Here is a 20,019-nt window from a genome sequence, read left to right on the forward strand (position 1 = left end):
GAAAGGCTGGAGGAGCAGCGGGGTGGCCGGCTGAGCCGACCCAAGCGTGAATCACAGCTGCCGACAGCCGAGTTTGGCCTTAATCAGCTGTGTCAGACAATAGCTGATGTCAAAGAAAACGAGCCCTCGGTGACATTCATGCAGCCCTTCGTTAAGAGAAGCAGCGCAGCCCCGTAATGAGGAAGAACGACACGGGTGCTTTGCAGAAATACAGCTCTGAGCACCGCAGGATGCTCCGCCAGTGGCAGCAGATCCGTTTTGGCAGCACCATTCGCAAGGGGCCGGTCTCACCCTGCTCTGCTGGGACAGAGATTTGTCCCGGTGCACAGCCAGCCCCTGCCACAGCACCTGCACTCTCGGCTCCTCCGGGTCTGCATCCAGCGAGAATAACCTGAGCGTGCAGGGAGAGGCTCCCGAGGCATGAGAGAGCTGAGCAGGATTTCCAAACTAAGCACCACGGCACCGGCAGGAGCCCTGCACGCAGGAAAAACAACCAGCAGTGCTCAGGTTGAGTTTTTGGAGGACCCCAGCCCCTTTTTGGAGGTCTCCAGCCCCTTGCATGCACCTCAGTGGGAACAGAGCCCCTTCCTTCCCCTCTTCGAAGCGCTGGTCAGCACCCAGGGAAAATTTTGGACAAGGGGCTTGCGCTACGTGCACAGCTGAAGCTCCCAGCATAAGGTTCAATCAGCAATTATTAGGCCCAAGGGATGGTTTTGGCTGTTCATCCGGATGGCCTGAATATAATTAAGCGCACACATTATGAGGTCTTTAATCACTGGGAAAACATTGATTGTACCAAGGCTGAACGCCGAGCCGGCTCTGGGAGGGAGCGTGGCTCCGCCATGCAGACAGGGGAAACACCCGAGAGTTTCAATTTTGAGATTACCAAGCCTAAACTAAATTTGCTTTAAAAGCGCCATAAATGTGTTATATTTCCCCACTCGGCTGGAAGCAAAGCACAACGGGTGCCTGCCCGTGGTCCGTCCACGCTCTGAAACAATCCTGCCCTCCTCCAGGGAGCCGCGAAGCCTCAGCGAGCCGGGAGCGCTCCAGCCTGACTGCAGGGAGTCCAGGGGACAGCAATAACAAACGGTCTAAAATGTTTGATCTGGAAAACGTGACCTAGGAATAAAGTTTGAAAGACCAGGGGTTGTTTAGTCTAGAGAAGAGGAGGCTGAAGGGGAATGTAATAACAGCCTCCAAGAGCTGACAAAATGCTTGCGAAGAGGAGGGGAACGCGTTGTTCTCCAGGTCGGCCGAACTCCTGCAAGGAAAATTTCGGCAGTAAAAGTGGCCAGAAACCTGCAAAATGGGATGCTGGAGGACTGCTGGGCACAGGCAGCCGCTGCTGGTCCTTGCGCCCCATGCTGAGGGCTGCGGGTCCCTGGGGATGCTGCTGTGGTCCTGCATTGCCCCTCCCTTCCCCTCCTGCGGCTGTTTAGCTGCAGTACTGCAGCGAGGCCCGAGCTTCTTGAGTTACCAGCACTTATTTACAGCCACTGCAGCTCCCCCTTAATGAAGTGTTTCATCTGGGAACACAGCTAATAATCCGATCGAGCCCTAACCTGGAAAAAAAGGGAATGTGAGAGGGGGACCCTGCCACGCAGCGGGTATTTTTCCAATAAGGAAACCCGAGAATCTGTTTCACGGGGCTGCACGGGAGCCTCGCTCTAGCCCGCGGTGTGAGCTGGCTGCTTCTGTGCAAACCTCTGGCCCCTTTCCAAGGGCGCAAGCCCAGGGGTGACCCAGTAACCCAGAGACGGCTCCCATGAGGCTTTCCTTCTGCAAAGGCATGAATCCCCAGCGGTACATGCAGCAAACGCACAACGCGGGGCTGGGGGTGATGCAGAAGTCCCAAATGTCATCAGGGGCTTCTCCCCACCATCCATCGCACCCTGAGGCTGCTGCTCCTGCTTTGCTGATGCCGACCATGGCCAGCCCGAGGGCTCTGGCTCAGGCAGGAGGCGATGTGCCCGGCTGTGAGCGCGGTGCCGCTGGCATGCCCGTCCCTGCAGCCCGTGCCCGTGGGCTCAGCAAGCTGTCCTGCTGCTGCCTGCCGCTGCGTGGGGCTGCCAGGCTCAATATTTCACGCTGAAGCCATGGAAACGCACACGTTTGGGATGAACACAAGCGAAAGCTGTAGCTCGTCTGCGGGCACGCGATTTAAAGCTCGGGCTGGCTACGGCTCTGGGAACGCAGAGCGGGTTTCTGTTTAACATTAGGGTTTGCTAGGAACACGCTGTACGATCCCCACCCCGACTGCAAAGGCTGCGTCTATCCTATCGGATGCTTCCAAGGAAAATATAACAATGGGAAAAGCAAACCAACAGCACGAAGTCCAAAGAGCTGATGTTCCTTGTACGCATCACCTCTAAAGCCTCGCCACAACAAAGCTCCGCAACGCGCTCACATCTCCCCAGCTGCGCTACGTGCTCTGCTAAACCAGGGCTGCATTAATTATGGATTATTAAAACACCGAGCAAATGACAGCGGAGGGGCTACGGCGAGCACGTACGCTTGGTGTGAGGCTGGAAACGAGGCACCCACGAGGGGAGGCAGCTCCCGGCCGCCGTTACGCCGAGCTCCCCGCGAAGCTTGGCTCACGCAGGGCGGCATGTCCGCAGCCAGCAGCAGCCCGTGCAGAGATCGCATCGTCTGTCTCTGCATGGGGAGAATGCAAAATTTGTGATACTGAGAACAAACAGGGCTCTCCTTGCCTTTACATTTACCAGGGCGCAGGCATTTACCCGCACATCACAGTCCTCAGCACCCCAGCCTCATAGAGGTGCCTGCGCCCGGACAGGAGAGCTGCTGTGCGACAGGGACACAGCCACGCAGGAGGGGACGGCGTGGCTTCCCTTCCCTCGTTCCCCCCCGTCACAGCCTTGTCTCTCCCCTAGCACCAGGCAGGCACGTCCTCCCTGCCCCTGAAACAGGATTTATTTTAAGTTCAATCCCCAGAACTAAAAAGGGACTTAAGGAGAAACAGCCTTCCCGGGGATTTGTTTATAACTCAGCCTCGCTCCGCTTCTGACCGGCCTTGGGGTGGTGCAGAAATAAAGCAGAGCCCTTGTGTAACTGGAAGTCACAGAACGTAAACAGGGCTGCGAGGGAAAGGCCAGGAGCCCTGCAATTCGGGGGGAGCCACAGCGCTTGCCAAGCACATCATGGACCCGATGAAATCTTCCCATGTTGGGCACATCCCTCCCCAGCTGAGCGGGGGGAGAAGCACCCAAGGGATGCAGCGGGGGGGTCTGACATCCCCCTGGCACTGGGGGCACAGGGATGGGGGCCAGCCCCCAGCCCCTGCTCGCCACAAGGACCATGCCCACCATCCCCAACAGTGCGGGGGACGAGGTATTTGGCGCCGGGAGCAGCATGGTCAGGAGCTGCTCCCAACCTCTCAGTGCAGGAGACGTTGAGCCACTGAACTTTTTCTTGGGAAAACATCCCCCAGCCCTGGGAAACAGCTTTTTCTTTTCCCCATTTCCCCCTGCTTTCAGCCTGTCTGCACAGGGCTTGGACACAGGCTGTGCCAGCAGCGCAGCCCTGCAGGGACCAGGGCTGGCGCACACGCATGCAGGCATTTTCTCTCCCCACTTTCTGGCTATATCACAGTTGTTTAGTCCTGGGGAAAAAAGAAACAAAAGCTGTTTGGGGCCTTGGAGCATCTCGTAACAGAGGAGGTAACAGAAACGTGTGCCATCCACGTGCAGTCACACTGCACCCTGTAACGGCACCAGTTTTTTCTTTTTTTCCTGGATTTATGCCTGTGACAGATGAGGGGAGGAAATGAAGCTCGGCTGTTACCCTCACCCAAACATGTTTTCCCAAGAAATACTTCAAATCCCTTTCTCCTTTTGCATGGAGCAGTGTCACCGTTCAGCGCAGCTCCCCTCCGCAGCACTCGTGCTCTCTGCACGCGGCTCGGCCGTCAGCGCGGAGAAACATTCAGCCCGCGGGTACCTGCTGAAGTGGGCTATTCGACCAGCTGGCATTGCGTGGAAACGACTGCTGGGGATCAGCAGAGATCAGCTCCTGATTTCTGATTCAGCTGCTAGGCACACACAGCACTTGCAAAACCTTTTCAGAGGGCGATGCAAGCACCCCACGACTAGCAGCACGCTGGGCACACCGTGAACACCGGGGTTGGGGCTGTAGTGGACCAAGCGCCTTTTGGGAAGGGACAAACCTCTGGTGGGACCAGATTCCTCCCCACAAGAACAGCTTCCTGACCAGCTACATCTTCGCATAGCCCTGGTTGCTTATGAAAGGAGCTATGGGGTAATCACTGCCGCAGCAGCCACTGGTTTGTACTGTTGCTAATGACATTAATAAAAAATAAAAAAATAAAGCAACCAAAGGAAAACAGATATAAAGGGTAATATAAAATACAGCAAAAATCAACTTGGAGAATATGCTTTCAGATCTCAGCTGAACATCCAGGAGCAGGCGCTGGCCCCAAATCTCACTGGAAAACCCCCGTGACCCTCGCTGCTTCTCCCCACCGCTGCCTCTGCTGGCACCTGGGCCGGGGCAGGAGCCGGCCGCCCAGAAGGGGCCGTTCAGTTCAGGTCTGTCACAGCCTTCGGCTGAGAGCAGAGAGGGATTTCCAAACTGCAACGTGGGAGGAAGGACGAGATGAGCCCCAGCAGCAGGAAACTCTTCCCTTTGCCAGTGCTCAAATCCCGTCAGCGTTCACGGGGATTACACAAGCACAAGCAGAGGCCAGCAGAGAGGCTGCCATCTAATTCCAACCCAGAAACGAAGCCCAGGGAAGGCTGTGCTACCTCCGACACTCGGGCACCTAACGGAGCCTGCTGAGGCACCACAGCGTGGCCGCAGAGCACAACGGAGCCATTTAAGGGTGAGTGCTCGGGAGCATGGGATGACCGTGGTGCCGCACACCCCAGCTAAGCCATTCGGGATCTGCTTTAGGGCGACTAAGCAGTGTCTGGTTCATAAGAGGCTCCCCAGGACTTCAGTTCACTTCTGTCCAGAGGACAGGAACCACCATCAGACACCAGGTTTGTTCCCCACCCCTACTGACATCTCCGGCTAATTACTAGTTAAGTCATAATAGAAACATCACAGCGAGAGCTGCTGCCAGGGAGGAACCAGTCAGCTTTTAATACGCACTCTGCAGGTCAGGGACTGTTTGCCCTTCAGCTCCCCATAAAAAAAAGAACGTTTCCAACCATGCCATAAAATATTAGATGGATTCAGTGCTAATTATTTCATTTTACAAGGTGGAGCAACGTTCAGAGTTAGTAACTCAAAGGGAGCTCGCAGCTGGGCAGGAGAGAAGCTGCCCGCAGAGGCTGGGGCGTGCTTCACAAGGGTCTGCAAACCCAAGGAGTTACCGGTGGCCCCTGCCTGACTTCCAAACATAATTTACAAGATGTGCATAGGGAAAAGCATACTCTGGCACAAGCGGCACCGCAGCCCGGTTTGCATTAGTATGGTGTTTGCCATGGAGCTCGCTTTGAGGGGCCCAAGGAAAGGCAGTGGCTGTGCCCTGCTGCAGAATTTAGGCTTTGCACCTGGCTTCAAAATCCCACCCTCCCACAGACCTTGGCCAGGTCACCAAGGCTGTCCTCAAAACACTGCCGACGAAGTGGGATAATTCTGTCTCTGTCCCCGATGCTCCCCGCCAGCGAGCGCAGCCCTGGAGAGCTGCGGTTATTAGCACAGCGCCCCTGAGCCCGAGCTGAGCCAGGTCCCAGAGCAATGAAAATTACTAGATCTTACACATTAATAAAAACGTTATCACCTCCCTCTTCAGAGGTACCGCTCACATTCGTTACAAGCCTCATCATGCTGAGCAACTTCTCAGAAAAGCAGGAAAGAAGAGAGCTGCTTGCACTGCCTGCAAAGAAACACACTACAAGCACACAACGAGGATGCCTCTGGAAGATCTCTCTCCCAGGATTCCCGAACGAAATACAGAACGAGTTTTCACTTTAACATGAAAGATTTTCTACGTTTCTCACCTCTTGACTTGTATCTCAGAAAATTTGTTACACTTCAGCTCCAAAGCAGGAAGCAGCCGCTTCAGTATTCAGATATTGCTCACTGGAACTCGGTGTTGCTCAAGACTGTTTCTACTGGCAGGGTTTACACAATATGGGTTTTCAGGAACAGGAGCAACTTTTGAAATACGGGGCTTTGTTTTGGAGGGCAATTCCCAGCTGCCTCTCCATTTCACATCTTATTTTCCTTTTTTTCTGAGGCTGTTTGAGCCCTCTCCAGCTCATCAGCCTCTCCTCTCCCTCCATGCTCTTAACGTTTGCTGTTTAGAGGGATCCTGGCTCATTTCACATCTTGCCACGGGGCTGGCAACTTCCCTAAACAAACACACCAAAACCCATGAATAGGGCAAGGGTGTACCAAAGCAAACCTGCCCGTCCGGGCTGGGTGAGCACAGACCCCAGGTTCACCAGCACGGGCTCCCCAAGGCCAGCGATGCTCCCTGGGGGGAACCCCTCAGGACCAGGCTCCTCTGGGCTGCTCATGGATGGGGGACAGTGAGGGAAGGACTCGATTTTGCAAGGGCAGGAGCAGGATGAGCCTGGCTCCAAACAATGCTTGGCTGGAACGGAAACATGCCGGGGGAGTGGTGAAGAAGGAGCAAGCCAGCATCTCTGGCAAGCAAACCAGGCTTGGTATTTTCTTTTCTGAGTTTGCTGCTCAGGGAGTCCGAAGCAAACGCCAGCTGTGTCTGGTTTGGGATTGGGATGTACTGGGGAGAAAAGGGCTCGACACTCATGCGAGATGGGAAAAGCATCTTGCCTGGCTTTTTCCTGCAGTCGCAACAGTATTGGAAGAGGAGAAAGAGAGCTCCATAGAAATGAGAAGGAATTTGTCTTAACTAGCCGCGAGCTTGATGGCTGCCTAACAAGCAAAAGGGGTTGCAAAACTGGGCCTGTTTCAAAGCATTTAAAAATATTTTTAGCCCACAACGGCAGCTGACAGCAGTCCTCAAAGTGCTGAATGCTAGGATCTGTCTCTGCTTTAGCAGTTGGCCTTGATTTTTCCTCCCTCTGCACAAAAGGGAGGATTAAAGAGCTTGAAAACATTTGTTTTGAGCTATGCAGAGAAGCCAACCAGCTCTAAAGAGCTGCATTTGCTAAACAAGCAGACCAAGTGAGACGGGGCTGCCATGCACACCGGGGGCCGGGCAGGCGGCCGGTGGCCCCCCGTGATGCCCCCAGGCTGCCACCCACACCAGTGCCAGCATGTCTGGTGGCTGAGAGCAATGGGAGAGGGACGGGAACACTTGCACCCCACATTAATTACAGTAACAGGCTATAACGAGCCCAGCTGCTGGGCTGTGCCCACCCCCATGTGTCTCACCCCGGGGTGACCAAGCACTTTGCGGGTCCCCGGGTCTGCTTCAGGGGGAGGAGATATGGAGGACACCCGCCGTGGTGACCCAGCACACGGGTCCCATCACACGGAGGGGGACAGGAGCCCGGGGTGACGTACCTGTGGCATTTGAAAGCGCCAAGGACTCCATGGAGCCGCGGGGAGTCTGCTCGGTGGGTGTCAGGTCCTCCGTGAACTTCAGGGCGTTGATGGGATGCCGGGTGCGGCACTGCGGCGTCGGCATCCCACTTTCCTCCTCCTCTTCGTACTTGGGGACTTTGAGGCTTCCTCTGGTCTCGGGGAAGCTCTGGTTGGACATGTCGCTGTAGCTCTCCTGCGAGCGAAGCCGCCCCGAATAGTAGTCCTCTCTGCAGTCCTGGATGAAGCTGCCGCCGTGCCCCTTCATCGCCAGCGAGGAGCTCCTCTTCGGGTTGCTGAAGTGCTTCGCCCATAGATCTGGCTGAGAGCCCGGGACCTGGCCGGGGTTGTAGGAAGTCCTGATATTGCATTGGCTGAGAAGCTGCAGAGGGCTTTGGGACTGCCCCTGCTCCATTTTACTCCCGTAGTGGTAGAGCTCGTCCCTGCTCCGCCACACGTGCTCCCTGTTGAGGCTCGGCGTCTGGCTGGCCAGGCTCAGCAAGTCCATCTGCAGCGAGAGCGGGTCCACGTCGGCGGAGAGGCGGCTGGAGGTGACCTGCAGCTGGCCCAGCGCGCCCTCCTCCGCCTTCCCCTTGTTCTTGCCGATCTTGGCGCTGCGGCGGGACTCCTTGGCCCGGGCGCTCTGGAAGGCCGAGTCGGAGGAGTCGGAGCCGTTGGGGTCGTCGCCGACGCTGCAGGCCCTGGAGCAGAAGATCTGCCCCTGCTTGGGCAGGAAGGGCCGGCCCAGGAGGGACTTCTTGCACTGCGCGCAGCAGAAGCAGGTCTCGGTGGCGTGCCAGTGCTGGCCGTCGTACGTCATCTGGCCCTGGTCGATACCTTGGGGGGAACCACACAAAAAGTCAGCCCTGAGCCCTTCCCAAGGCCTGGTGTGCTCACCGCGGAGCGTGGCGCTCAGGCAGGCCGAGCGGCCCTCCCGCGCCAGCAGCACCTACACCCGCGCTCGCTCTCACAAACCCTTCGGAGGAGTTTCTCCAGCGTGCGAAGTTACACCCGTTCCTAATTCTTTGCAGGCCTCTGCTAGGGAGTTACTCAGTGCTGGGAAAGGCAGCGGAGTCGAGCCTCAAGCTATTTCACATTAAACGGGGATATTTCCGATCATAAAGCATAGGAATGCGAGTTCTCCATAAAGGCCTCGAAGCCAAAGCAATAAGATGCTGCCTATTTAAAAAAACAAAAAGCCTCCAACCGAACCATAAAGAGGGATCTGTGCTGCCTCGGTAAGTACGTAACAGAACAGATCACATCCCTGCCCCTCGCTGCTCTGCTCCCGACCGCCTTCCCAGCCTGACTTTATTCTGGCTGCTGGGGCCCCTTCCCCAGATCGGAAAGGAAAGAGCCTGCCCAGGGGGTCTGAGCACGTCCCCTTGCCTTTTCCCCCAGCCAAATTTCCTGGCTTGCCCCTGCCAAGCCCCTTGGGATAAGGAATGATTGCACTGGGGGCTGACAGAGAGCCTGTCCCCAGCCAGCGACACCCCGGGGCTGGCTGCAGGCACCGGCCAGAGCCGCTGCAGCACGTTTACTGGTATAGATGCAGCGCTCAGTCAAAGCCATGAGCAGAGCTCCCGAGGCTTCAATTATAGCATTTACTCGCCTGTTTAAGCTGCCGTTCTGCGTAAAAGCCCCCGTTACCTGAGAAACTGCTGCACAGGGCGCAGGCTGGCCAGGGCAGCAGTGAGCCACGCTGCACGTGTGCACAGCTCGTGTTTGCACGCACGTTGCAGCCCCTGCTTGCACACACTGCACAGCTCGTGCCTGCACACATGTTGCAGCCCCTGCTTGCACACACGCTGCAGCCTTGCTGTTGGAAGGGCTCAGTGCCCTCAGAAGATTTCCAAATTAACAGCGTGTTCACAGTCCATTTTACTCCAAGCTAAATTTGCTTTAGCCTAGCTGTTTTTTTTCCCCTCCCCTTATAATGAGCAAAATGCCTTTACAGAAAGCGCCCTTGTAGACAGAAGAGAGAAAAGACAGCGGGTGGGATTTTATCAGCTCCTTTCTCAATGATCCAAAGCCACCTCTCAGAGACAGGGGCACAGCTTCCTTGCTCAGTAGCTCTACCAAAAATCCCAGTCCTTCCAAGCACATGCCTAACTCTAATATATGTGGCTGCTAAGCCCAACAGCTAGCAACTACTCAGAGCGAGTCGCAGCAAAATGGCTGCAGTCCCTCGTTGCTAGAAACGTGCAGATATGCTGCAAAATGGGAACCGGAGGGTAAACCTGACAGCGAGCGGGCTCAGCGCCGATCCGCCGCGCCAGCCCTGACGAAGGTGAGCCCTCAGCCCATGCCAGGTAATCAGCTGTCACATTTACCTGTTACAGGCACTTTTCTTCTATCAAGGCCTGGCAGATTGAAAGCACGTCTGCCACAGGGAAAGGGATGCGAATGGCCAGCTAGCCGGGGTCGGTCCATGCAGGGCACTGCGGTAGAGCCAGCGAAGGGGATGGAGGGGAAAACAGGCAGCAGATGGGGGAAGCACAAGGGAAGGGAGCGTGAGAGGCGTAACAGCTGCTTCTTCACTGCTCCGCAGCTGAGCTTTCGGGAAGGATGTGCTATAGGTCGCAGCAAACACGTCCTCCAAGTGTTTTGTTGAAGCCCCGTGTCTTCCCCCGTGCCATCTGGCCACCGCACAAGAGCAAAATGTTTTTTTCTCTCCCTGCAGCCCGTGAATGATTCGAGCGCTGCACAGACACGTGAGCTCACCTCCACGGACAGATAAAGGGCCACCCCGTGCCGTGCTTCCAACTGCAAGCAAATGCTCAGCCAAGTGGCAAAGTGAGCACGGAGAGCAAGGCTGTGACAGCCCGGCTTGCTGCCCTGCGGCCATGTACCAGGGTGACAGCTAGCCCCAGCGTAAAACGCACCCTAAATCACCCCGTCTCCCTGTGCTAGGAAGGCAGGTCAGCTCTGATCCATCACTTCTTTCCGTCTGAGAACATCTATCTGTGGGTTAATTAAAAACGGCAAACACAAACAATAATGATGCCTAATGAGCAACCATCTTTCCCATCAGTAGCTCATTAACTCGTGCGAGCCTTCAGCAAGCTCGGCTGGGCAGAAGCTGCAATTCAAAGAGCCAGGCTGCTGACAGGAAAATGAGTTTTAGAAGAAAAATGCACACGTTAAATTCGGCCAGAGGAAGCTCTCACTCGTTCCAACAGCTCCTGGGGCTGCTCTCCAACAGCCCTCCTGCCACGAAGAGGGATGCAAACCCGTCTCGGGGAGGAGCACGTACCGATGTGCTGGGCGCAGGTGTCGCAGTACTCGGCGTAGAGGGACTCGAAGCAGCTGCAGCAGTAGGGCCGGCCGTCCTTCATGATGTACCTCTGTCCCCCCAGCACAGTCTCGCACTCGAAGCAGCAGAAGTGCTTCATGTGCCAGTGCCGCCCTTCGGCCTCGGTGCACTCGTCGGCAAAAATGATCTGGGAAAAAAAGGTGGAGAAGAGTTAAGTCAGAGAAGGGATCTGGGATGTGGGCCCCGGTCTTTGCGCCTCCTGCCTGTGTGATTTGGCCGTGCCCCTTTGCTCACATAACCTCTGAATTTTACAGCTAAACACTCCGGCCCCTGCAGGGCTCCCTGGGTCTGGCTGCAGGCAGGTGCACCCATCGGATCCAGCACCCAGGGGAGCCTCCTGTTACAATGCAAATACACCAGGAGGGTGTCAGTGCACAGACCAGAAAGCGTTAACACCCAGCTCGCAGCAACGCGTCCTGGCGGTGCTCGTAAGCACATCCATCAGCAGAAGGGGTCGATCAGGGTAATAAACACACTTATATACAACCTATTGATCCGGGGGACTTTTGAAGAACAGAACAGCCACTTATTAAAACACATCTACCCGTCTCTCAGACAGGGGCCTGAATACAAAGGATGATCAAAAGGACAATGAAAAGTGGCAAGTCTCTGGAGGGAAGGGAAGAAGTCGCAACCTGGCTCCTCACCATCGTCCTTCCCACGGCTGCCACTTGCTTGTGCCGAAAGCTTTCCCCTTTCTGAGTTTCTTTCTCACGTGCTTCAGCGGAAGAAGCGTGTGTGAAAGAAGACGCTGAATGAAGGACTTGTATGAGAATTTGCAAGGATAAAAAATACATGAAAAAAAATTACCCAGCCTAAACCACGAGGAAACGGGGCCAGTTGCATGGTTAGGAGTTGTTTTTTCACTGGTAACATTACAAATTTAATTGGATACATACGTCAATGTTCTTTATATTTGAAGCGCATATAGTCTTGGATTTTTACTATTATACGCTTGCATAGATGGGACTTGCTATTTTATAGTACATATGGTTTTCCACACTATGGTTTTCATAACTTTAAAAGCCAGAACAATTTCCTTCACCAGCCTTTTAAACAGAGATTGACACTTGAGAAACGTTCAGAGTCAACTCTGCATGGTTTTCTATATTCGTTTTGTATTCCATTTGTTCAGCTTCCTATATCCCTTTAATCTCCTCTCTGAAAGCCAGTTTCAGCTCGGCGTGCACTCAAACACCACTACTTGTAAGAAACACAACACTCATCCTACCAGAGGCTTCTTCTGGGGGGGAGAGAGGAGAAGGAACGGCGCACACACAACCAGGCTAAAATTACGCAGCACGGGTGGGTGTGTTGTTACTGGAAACGCTCATGGAAAGCCCTCCCCGGATGCTTGTGCGTAAGTGAGGACCTGTCTCATAACAGCCTCGGGCAGTCTTCAGCTGAAAATCCCACAGTAACCCCAGGATGCCAACTGGAAACCCCAGGAAAAGCATGCATGAACGATGCCAAAGCATCGCATTTCTTGCGTGCTCCCCACATGCACAGGGGGAAAATAAGTGTCTGTGCCATCCCCGTGGGCTGTGTCCATACCGGGGGTGCATCTTTCAGTGGGCAGAAGTGGGGTATTCCCCTTTGGTCCGCCTCTCAGCTCCCAGGCTCAAACCACTGTCCATCCCAGGACTTTGCTTTATTCTCAAGAATCACTCAAGAAAAAAGCTTTGCACCTTAGAAAAACATGGTACAGGGGTGGGCAGCTGGGATTTTAACAGGGCTTGCAGGCTCTTACCTCGTCGCACGCTGCGCACCGGGGCTTGAGGCACTCGGCGTGGTGCCTGCCGCAGTAAATCTTGCCGTCCTGGTAGAAGTAGATCAGGTCGACCAGCAGCTCGTTGCAGACGCTGCAGATGAAGCAGGGAGGGTGCCAGCAAACGCCGTGCCCAGCTCGCGAGGCAAAGACAGCCATGTCCCCGCCGTTGATCTGCCCGCCGCACTGTCGGGAAAGCCAGGGTATGACATGGGTACGGCGAGCCCGCTGCTGCCCATCCCTAATGAGTTGTTTTTCCACAAGTGGGAGAAAGTGCTAATTCACTGCTCAAGGGAATATCCCTCTTTTTGGTGTCTCTCCATCCCTTTTCACCCCCAGGATCCCAGCAGCTCCCCCCACATGAGGCCAGAGGCTTTGGGATTAGCCAAAGAGACTGCTCTGGTCCCCCAAAACTATGGGGTGCTCGTGGCACACACCTGGCTGACCCCAGCTTTGGTTATTGGAAACCCGCCCTGCTCACACCGCTCCGTCAGCCGCTACCCACCTGCTCGCAGATGGCTCCCGTCATGGTTACAGGGAACGGCCGGACGTTGCCTCTCCCTAAGTTTTCCCTCTTCCTCTGATTGCTGAAGAGTTTGAGCTCTCTCTTCTCCTCCTCATCCAGCGAATTGCAGTAGCGGACCTAGAAAACAGGAGCGACACTCGGTGTTCCGAGCCGCGGTCCCATAGGCTCTGCGAGCCTCGCTAAGGCACCCGAGAAAACACAGAGCTACCTCCAGAGGCGGGATTTCAGCAGGAATCCAAACCCTTCCCGCAACTGCTTCAATGACGTATAAAAGAAAAACAACCACAAATGCACAACCAGGCCCAGGATGCCTGTAGTGAACAATAACTGCTGTGACAGTGCCGGGCTGGCGTGCCGCACAGCAGGTCACACAATGGGACTTGGTCCTTGCCATGCAGGGGGTTGCTCTCCAGCTGCTGGGTTTCTAGGAAGGCTTGGAAGTCTTAAAAGTTGTGTCCAGACCCAGCAATGGGACCGATGGTTTCCTCCTTCCTCCACCAGCCACCTTATGGCAGAGGTTTTACAGCGGCTTCAAAACATTTTGTCGGTGTTTCTCGAGCACAGCCCATGTTCCCTACGTAAATGATGGTGTGCCGGCTGTTCAGGACCTACGCCTATTATTCCAATATAGGGTAAAGTTTGCGTGTTTGCAAAACCTCCTTGGAAGGCAATAAGTAAAATAAAAGGATATAAGCAATGAATGTTGCAATTTCCCCGAAGCTTATAAAACTGTGAGGTTTCTCTGGATATTTTCACCCCGCAGGCCTAGTTCTTGGCTGACCAGATCTCAGCTGAGAACACGAGCAGGGTCCCTCCCGTGAGCACACCGCGACTCTTCAGAGGAGCAAAACCGAGCACGAGGGGGAACTGGCTGCAAAACCTGCCAAGGTGCAGGGAAGCAGCGCAGGCTCTGTGTTTATCCCGACGTCTTCCAGCTGCGGGAGACCGTGGGTGTCCGCGGCTGCCAGGGAAGGCAGGCGGGCAGGTTGGGGCCCGAGGGTGCAGGCGAAGCCCCTGCCTGCTGCCTGCAGCTCCCCTCCGCGCCGGCAGCGCCGCCGTGCTCCCGTGGCACCCGGCCACGCATGGGCAAACTCGTTAACGTCTGACCTAGATGCAACAAGCTCCCTGCCTGCAATTCCCAGAGCGGATTCTTCAAAAGGAGCACGAAAAACTTTGTTGTTGTTGTTTACGCAGGGAAATTTCGTGGGCTACCAGCAGCCAGTGATGTCACTGTTGGAGGAGCATGTCAGAGACCAGACCCTTCTCGCTTGCCTCTTGCGAGAGGCACCGAGGTGTGTTTGCTCTGCTGGTGTTGACTCAAACCCTGACTTCCCAGGCTCACAGGCTCCCTGCTCGCACCTGAGAGCCAAACACCTCCTCGCTGCACGCGCTCGTGAGCTGGAAGCGGCGTTTGGGAAGGGCTTCCGTAACTTTGGATCTGGCCCTGACTGATCCAAACAGCACCCGGAGCCGCTTTCAGCGTGGCTTTGGCCTCCACGGGCTGAGAAAGCTCTTTTGTGACAGAGACGTGAAGAAAGCCCGTTTCAACAAAGAAAGCTGAAACTTTAAAAACAAACAACTCCCAACCTCCAATGGAATCCCACCAGGTAGTAACCTGGTGTCTGTTTAAACAGCAACGTCACTGAAATCCAAGTAAATCCCCCCCAGAAAGCACCCTTAAGAGCTGCAGAGAAGTCCAGCCATGCCTCTGACCAGAGGGACCCCAGGAGGAGCACCCCGTCCCCTCCTGCCACCCCGCCACCGTCACGCTGTCCCCGCGAGGACGCTCACCCCCCTGGGCCACCCACCTCATTGTCGTGCGGCGGCAGCTGGTGCAAAAGCTGCTTGATGCGAGATTTTTCTCCCGGGCTGTTGACGTAGGGGACCTTGTCTTCTGGGAGGCAGCTGTAGTACTGGTGCACCTAGGGGACGACAGAGGGGACTGTGGTGACGCTCCCGGCCGAGCCGTGCCCCCGCGCACGGAGCAGCCGCCCCCGAGCGCAATGGTTATTTCTCATCATCTCAAGCGGGGCAGCTGCGTGCTGCTTCGTTTTTCCTGCCCTTTTTTCTCAAAAGAGGGCTCGGGAAGGGCGGCAGCCCCAGCCGCGGCCCCGGTGGCTCGTTACCGTTTGCTCCGTCAGCCTCCATAGCGTTAGCATGCTTCGCCGGCTGCGGGGATGTGTCGGCACCTGCCTCGGCAGGGGAGGTTAAAAAGGCTGCGCCCCGGCAGCCTCCGTGTTGCTGGCTATCTCAGCCTCCACCTCCATCAAAACCCTCCGGGCCTTTTCTGCTGCAATTTGTGGAAATAAACAGCAGATAAAATCTGTTGGAAGGCTCGCTTTTATTTATTTATTTTTAATTTTTTTTTTTCCCCCTTCTCTTTCGTCTCGGAGCGTGTAATTAAGATCAGTTACTGAAAATGCAGCACGGTGGGGCACGGCGTGCCCCGGTGCAGGAAGAGCCCGGTGGCAGCCCGGAGAGGAAGCACGCCCTGAACTCCGGTGACTCTGCTCCGGCTGCCACACCTGGGACATGCACTCTAGGGCCGGGATGAGGCTCCTGGGCTCAGGATCAGCTCCAAAGCAGCCACGGTGGCGTTCAGGCGTTTGGAGGGACCAGGAGAATGTGAAGGTAAGGGAAAGCTCTCACTGCTCGGCTGGGATCTGGGGTCTGCGCAGCCTCGGACACCTCGGGATGCTTGGGCAGGAGCAGGGGGATGGATGCCTTCCTTAAATCTGCACTCGGCTAGAGAGACACAAACTGCTTTCCCAGCACTTGCAGCTTTCTGCCTTTGCCACGCTGGATGAATCCCCCGACACGTTTCCTCTGCTTTTGAGCGCTGCAGAAATTCATTTCAGAGCATCTGCACTGCTGGCAGATTTCACAGCGCTTTTCCCAAACGGCACACGCTTTGCAGTGGCTTCACGTGAGCTTTTGTGGTACCTGCACGGTTCGGGCTTTGACCTGGGCAGCAGCACCTGGGCTGGGCTTCCCCAGAGAAGGTTGTTCCTCTGCTGGCACAACCACACAGCATCTGCGGGATGTACAAGCTACAGCCGATCACCGAGAGGGACAGGGCTGGCAGGAGAGCTCACCCACGGGCTGGCAGGCTTTGTTCGTTTTTATTCTAGGCTATATGTCCAAACCCAGCATTATTCTGGAATAATTACTCCGCATTCAGCTGTCTCTGTCCTCATTCAGAGCTACCTGCAGGCAGAGCTGCAGTGGTGCTTGCAATTGCTCTTCCTCTCAGCAGCTCCATTTTATGGTTCTTCTCTGAACCAACGCTTAGATACGACTGTCCCTTCATTGGATTTTATGAAAAAAGAGATTTTTAGCAGATTTCCACCCATAACTCTGCAGTGCTGACAAAGGAATTGCTCCTGCCATGATGCTGAGGAACGCACTGAGCGTGTGCCACTGCAAACCCCTGAATTTGCTTTGCTAAAGCACGGCAGAAACAGACCCACCAGCTATGGAAACCCTCAAAGCAAGAACGGCTGCTAAGTATTTTGTTATGTTAAAAGGGGAACAAACTACATACGTTAGAACACTTACTTTGCATTTATAGAGCATCCTTCATCCAGGGACATCAAAGCACATTAAAAACACTTAAATTCTTATGGCGCGCTACACGAGGGAGCAAATACATCCACTGCAGAGCATTATTTGGGGGATAATGACGTGAAACGGGCTGCCCGAGTTCATGCACCTAGTCCACAGCGGAGCTCGCAGCTGAAAATCTGCTGGCAATGTCCCCCCTGCCATGTCTTTTGTCTGGCTGCCAGGCTCCAGCTCTTCCCCGCTGGGCCGTCCTGGGCGCCCCAAACGCCTGCTGCCTTCTCTGGGCCAAACTTCCCACGTGCGGGTGGATGGGCTGCTCGGGTCGCTGGGTTGGTTTGTTTTCCTCGTGACAAAGTTCTTTTCCCCCGTTGAGTCCCTGAAGTTGGCGGAGACCAGAAACGACTTCTTTTTGAAGAGCTGCCAAATTACATCAGGCTGCTCTGGTCCCTACAGTAATGAGCTGTAAGACGCGCACCCTAGGCGAAAAAAAGCAGGGATGTGTGTTTTGTTGTTTTTCCCCTGGCAGCCCAAGCGGCCAGGAGCTGTCTTCCCGCAGCCCGGCACGGCGCTACGTGTGTGCACGGCTCCTCTCCTGCTTCCGCTGGGAAGTTTTCCATTTAATCCCATCAGGTCTGCGGGAACTGGCTCCCATCTCACCATCAACATAGCTCGGCAGGGATGGGCGATTGGGTTTGAAAAGCAAAACAAAATAAATACTACAGGCTCCAACCTGCGTTTCGTTGCCCGGAATAACCCGAAAAGTTTGCTTTGGATCCGCATCAGCCAGCGGGACCTTCTGCTCACGGAGGGGCTGCAGAGGAGGTGGCTGCCGGTCCTGGGGCCACGGATGGCAAACAAGCCCCGCGGCCGCCGGCCGGGACTACGGGCACGTGGCTGGTGCAGATGCTGGGTGACAATAACCCAGGCTCCTGCCAACAAAACCTCTCATTTATTGCTTCCTGGGATGTCCCTGATCCGTGGGACAGGGACATAAGCTGCCAGCGAGCAGCCAGCGGTTGGGCTGGCACAGCCCTGGTGTGATGCTCAAGAACAGGGAAAAGTAAAGGAAAAGGGGGGATTTTCAGATAAATCTGGCTTTTCAGAGAGGAAGGTCTGCAGAAAATGTTAACTCACTGGAAAACTAAAACTGCTCCGTCTGCACTTTGCTTTTGTACAAAAGGTCGGTATTTTCCATGAAAGTAACTGCTGCTCCATCGGTGCCGGTTCAGAGCACACACACAGGCCTTTGGAGCCACCACGGCCAGAGAGCCTCATCCAGACCCCCCCAGGAATGAGCGGACGGCTCGTCGCTGACCTCGGGGGCTCTGCAACATGAGCTGCACCCAGATAAGGACAACAGCACGGGGCGATGACTCAGGACGGATAACACATCCCTTTTAAGTCGTGCGGTATCCAACTGCTTTATTATTAAATACTTGCACTGTACAGCACAGCAGCTCAACTTCCTGCTATTTCCCCTTGCAACAGGCCTATTTTGTCCAGGATTAGCCTCACAAGCAGCATTAAAACACACAAACCACGTGAGGGGCCCAGCTAGATTTCCTCCTAGGTTTCCTCGCTTGCCCCTCTGCTCACATCTGGATGGGAGAAACCCTGGAGGAATCTGGAAAACATCAGAGCAAATCAAAATAAGACTTCAGAGTGGGTCGGGGGCCTCAGATACCATCGGGATGCGGTGGTAGGGTGCAGGGTGAGCCCCCTCCTGCCACGGGGAGGTCTTGGTTGTCCCATGAGTGCTCGGACACGCTCCATGCCGTGAGTGTCTGGGCACATCAGTCGCTCACCTTCCCACCCATCCTCCCCATCCCGGGGTGTTATCCTCATCTTCAAAAAGAAAAAAGTTATCCAAGCGCCCTGTGTTTTAACGAAGGCACGGCTAACAACTGCTGATACACAACTTGGAAGTTAACAGCTCCTTCAAGCTAAAAGAAGGCGGGGGGCAAGATAGAAACCAGGAGAAAGGAAAGAACATAACGTAAAATGAGGGTAGGGAAAAGTCTTTAAAGTGGAGCCAACTTTATTCAAAGGCACTGAGGAAAGTAATTACATTAGTTTACAAATGCCTTTGTGTTCCGCAGCCTTCCTAGGTTTGGGGTGTGTTTCCAGTTTAACTTTTACAGTTTAGAAACCTACCCCGTCCCTGCGAAACACGGGCATGGCTGCGGCTCCTGCCAGCGGTCCCACAGGCTCCTCGCCAAAGACAGAGCACGCCCAAGCACCTTCGTGGGCAAATCCCTCTGCACCTTCTTCAGGAAGGAAAAATTTGCAAGCAACCTGTGAACGTAAGCCATTGACGAAGGATCTCTTTGATAATGAATTAAAGGGGGGTGGGGAGCAGGGATCACGCTTGTTATTCCGCGAGTTGTTGGGAAGCAGCACTGGGCATAGCCCCTTGGCAAACACCACAGTCACCAACAAGAACACACCTCTCTTACAACACCCCTACCCCGAGCACCCACCCAGCAGGGCTGTTCGGTGTGACTGTACCGCTGGATGGACCACAAAGGAGCACGAGGTGTCCTGGCATGCTCCGTATAGGTAGGTGCTGAGTCGCTGAGCCGCAACAGCTCCGGCACAGCCAGCAGGGCCGTCCCGCCTGGCTCTGACAAAACCAGCCCTGCGAGGGCAGGAGGCAGCAGCCTGAGTGCAACGGAGCACCAGGACGTGTCCCCAAAGGGTGACCCTGGTGGGGTCAGCAGGGCCGTGGGAGATTTGGGGAGATGTGATGAACTCTGGTGAAGTGGGGAGAAGGCAGCAGGCAGCTCCAACAAGCCCGTGCTGGCCTGAGCGAGCGGGGCTGTGCCGCCTGCCCGCCCGCTCCTGCCCTGTGTGGGTTTTTAACAGCACCGAGACGTTAAATCATCTTTTACACCAAGCACCTGAAAGCTACAAAGGAACGAAGCTGATGTCTTCGATATTTCTACCAACCCCGCTGGTCTGCCATGGAAAAACAAGGTGGAAAAAACCAAACAAACAAACCATACAAAAATAACTCTCTGAAAGCATCTGCAAAATTTTGCAAGTGCTTGCACACAGCCCTCACAAAAGAGCTCTACAGATCGCAGACGTGTACAGCTAGAAAACAGGTTCCGCTTGGCCCAAACCTGGCACGTCTTCCTTTTCTGTGGCCGTCAGGATACAAAGCACTTATTTCTGGGAGCAAAACAATCCTCGCAGTGAGACCAGGCGCTCCGAAACAAAGCAGAGAGCGAGCACTGCACGGCTGGGGCTGGCTTGGGGATGCAGCTGGGCACGTCCCGGGACAGCCGGGCACCCCACGGGATGACCAGGGCAGAAAGGCTGCTCTCCATCTTCCTC

At 55.1% G+C, this 20,019-nt stretch overlaps 1 protein-coding gene across 3 annotated transcripts in view; it reads right to left on the reverse strand.

Moving 5' to 3' along the window:
- Positions 1–20,019, reverse strand: part of PRICKLE2 (prickle planar cell polarity protein 2) — a 106,804-nt gene that overhangs the window by 4,284 nt on the left and 82,501 nt on the right. For all 3 annotated transcript variants that reach the window (XM_083795464.1, XM_083795465.1, XM_083795466.1), the window contains 5 exons: positions 14,925–15,038; positions 13,096–13,233; positions 12,573–12,776; positions 10,763–10,949; positions 7,489–8,343 (listed from right to left, as the gene is read on the reverse strand). In XM_083795464.1, the coding sequence (XP_083651590.1) occupies positions 7,489–8,343; positions 10,763–10,949; positions 12,573–12,776; positions 13,096–13,233; positions 14,925–15,038 (1,498 nt within the window). The remainder of the gene's footprint in view (positions 1–7,488; positions 8,344–10,762; positions 10,950–12,572; positions 12,777–13,095; positions 13,234–14,924; positions 15,039–20,019) is intronic.

This window comes from Anser anser (assembly GCF_964211835.1).
Source record: "Anser anser genome assembly, chromosome: 12".
Classification (NCBI taxonomy): Eukaryota; Metazoa; Chordata; class Aves; order Anseriformes; family Anatidae; genus Anser; species Anser anser.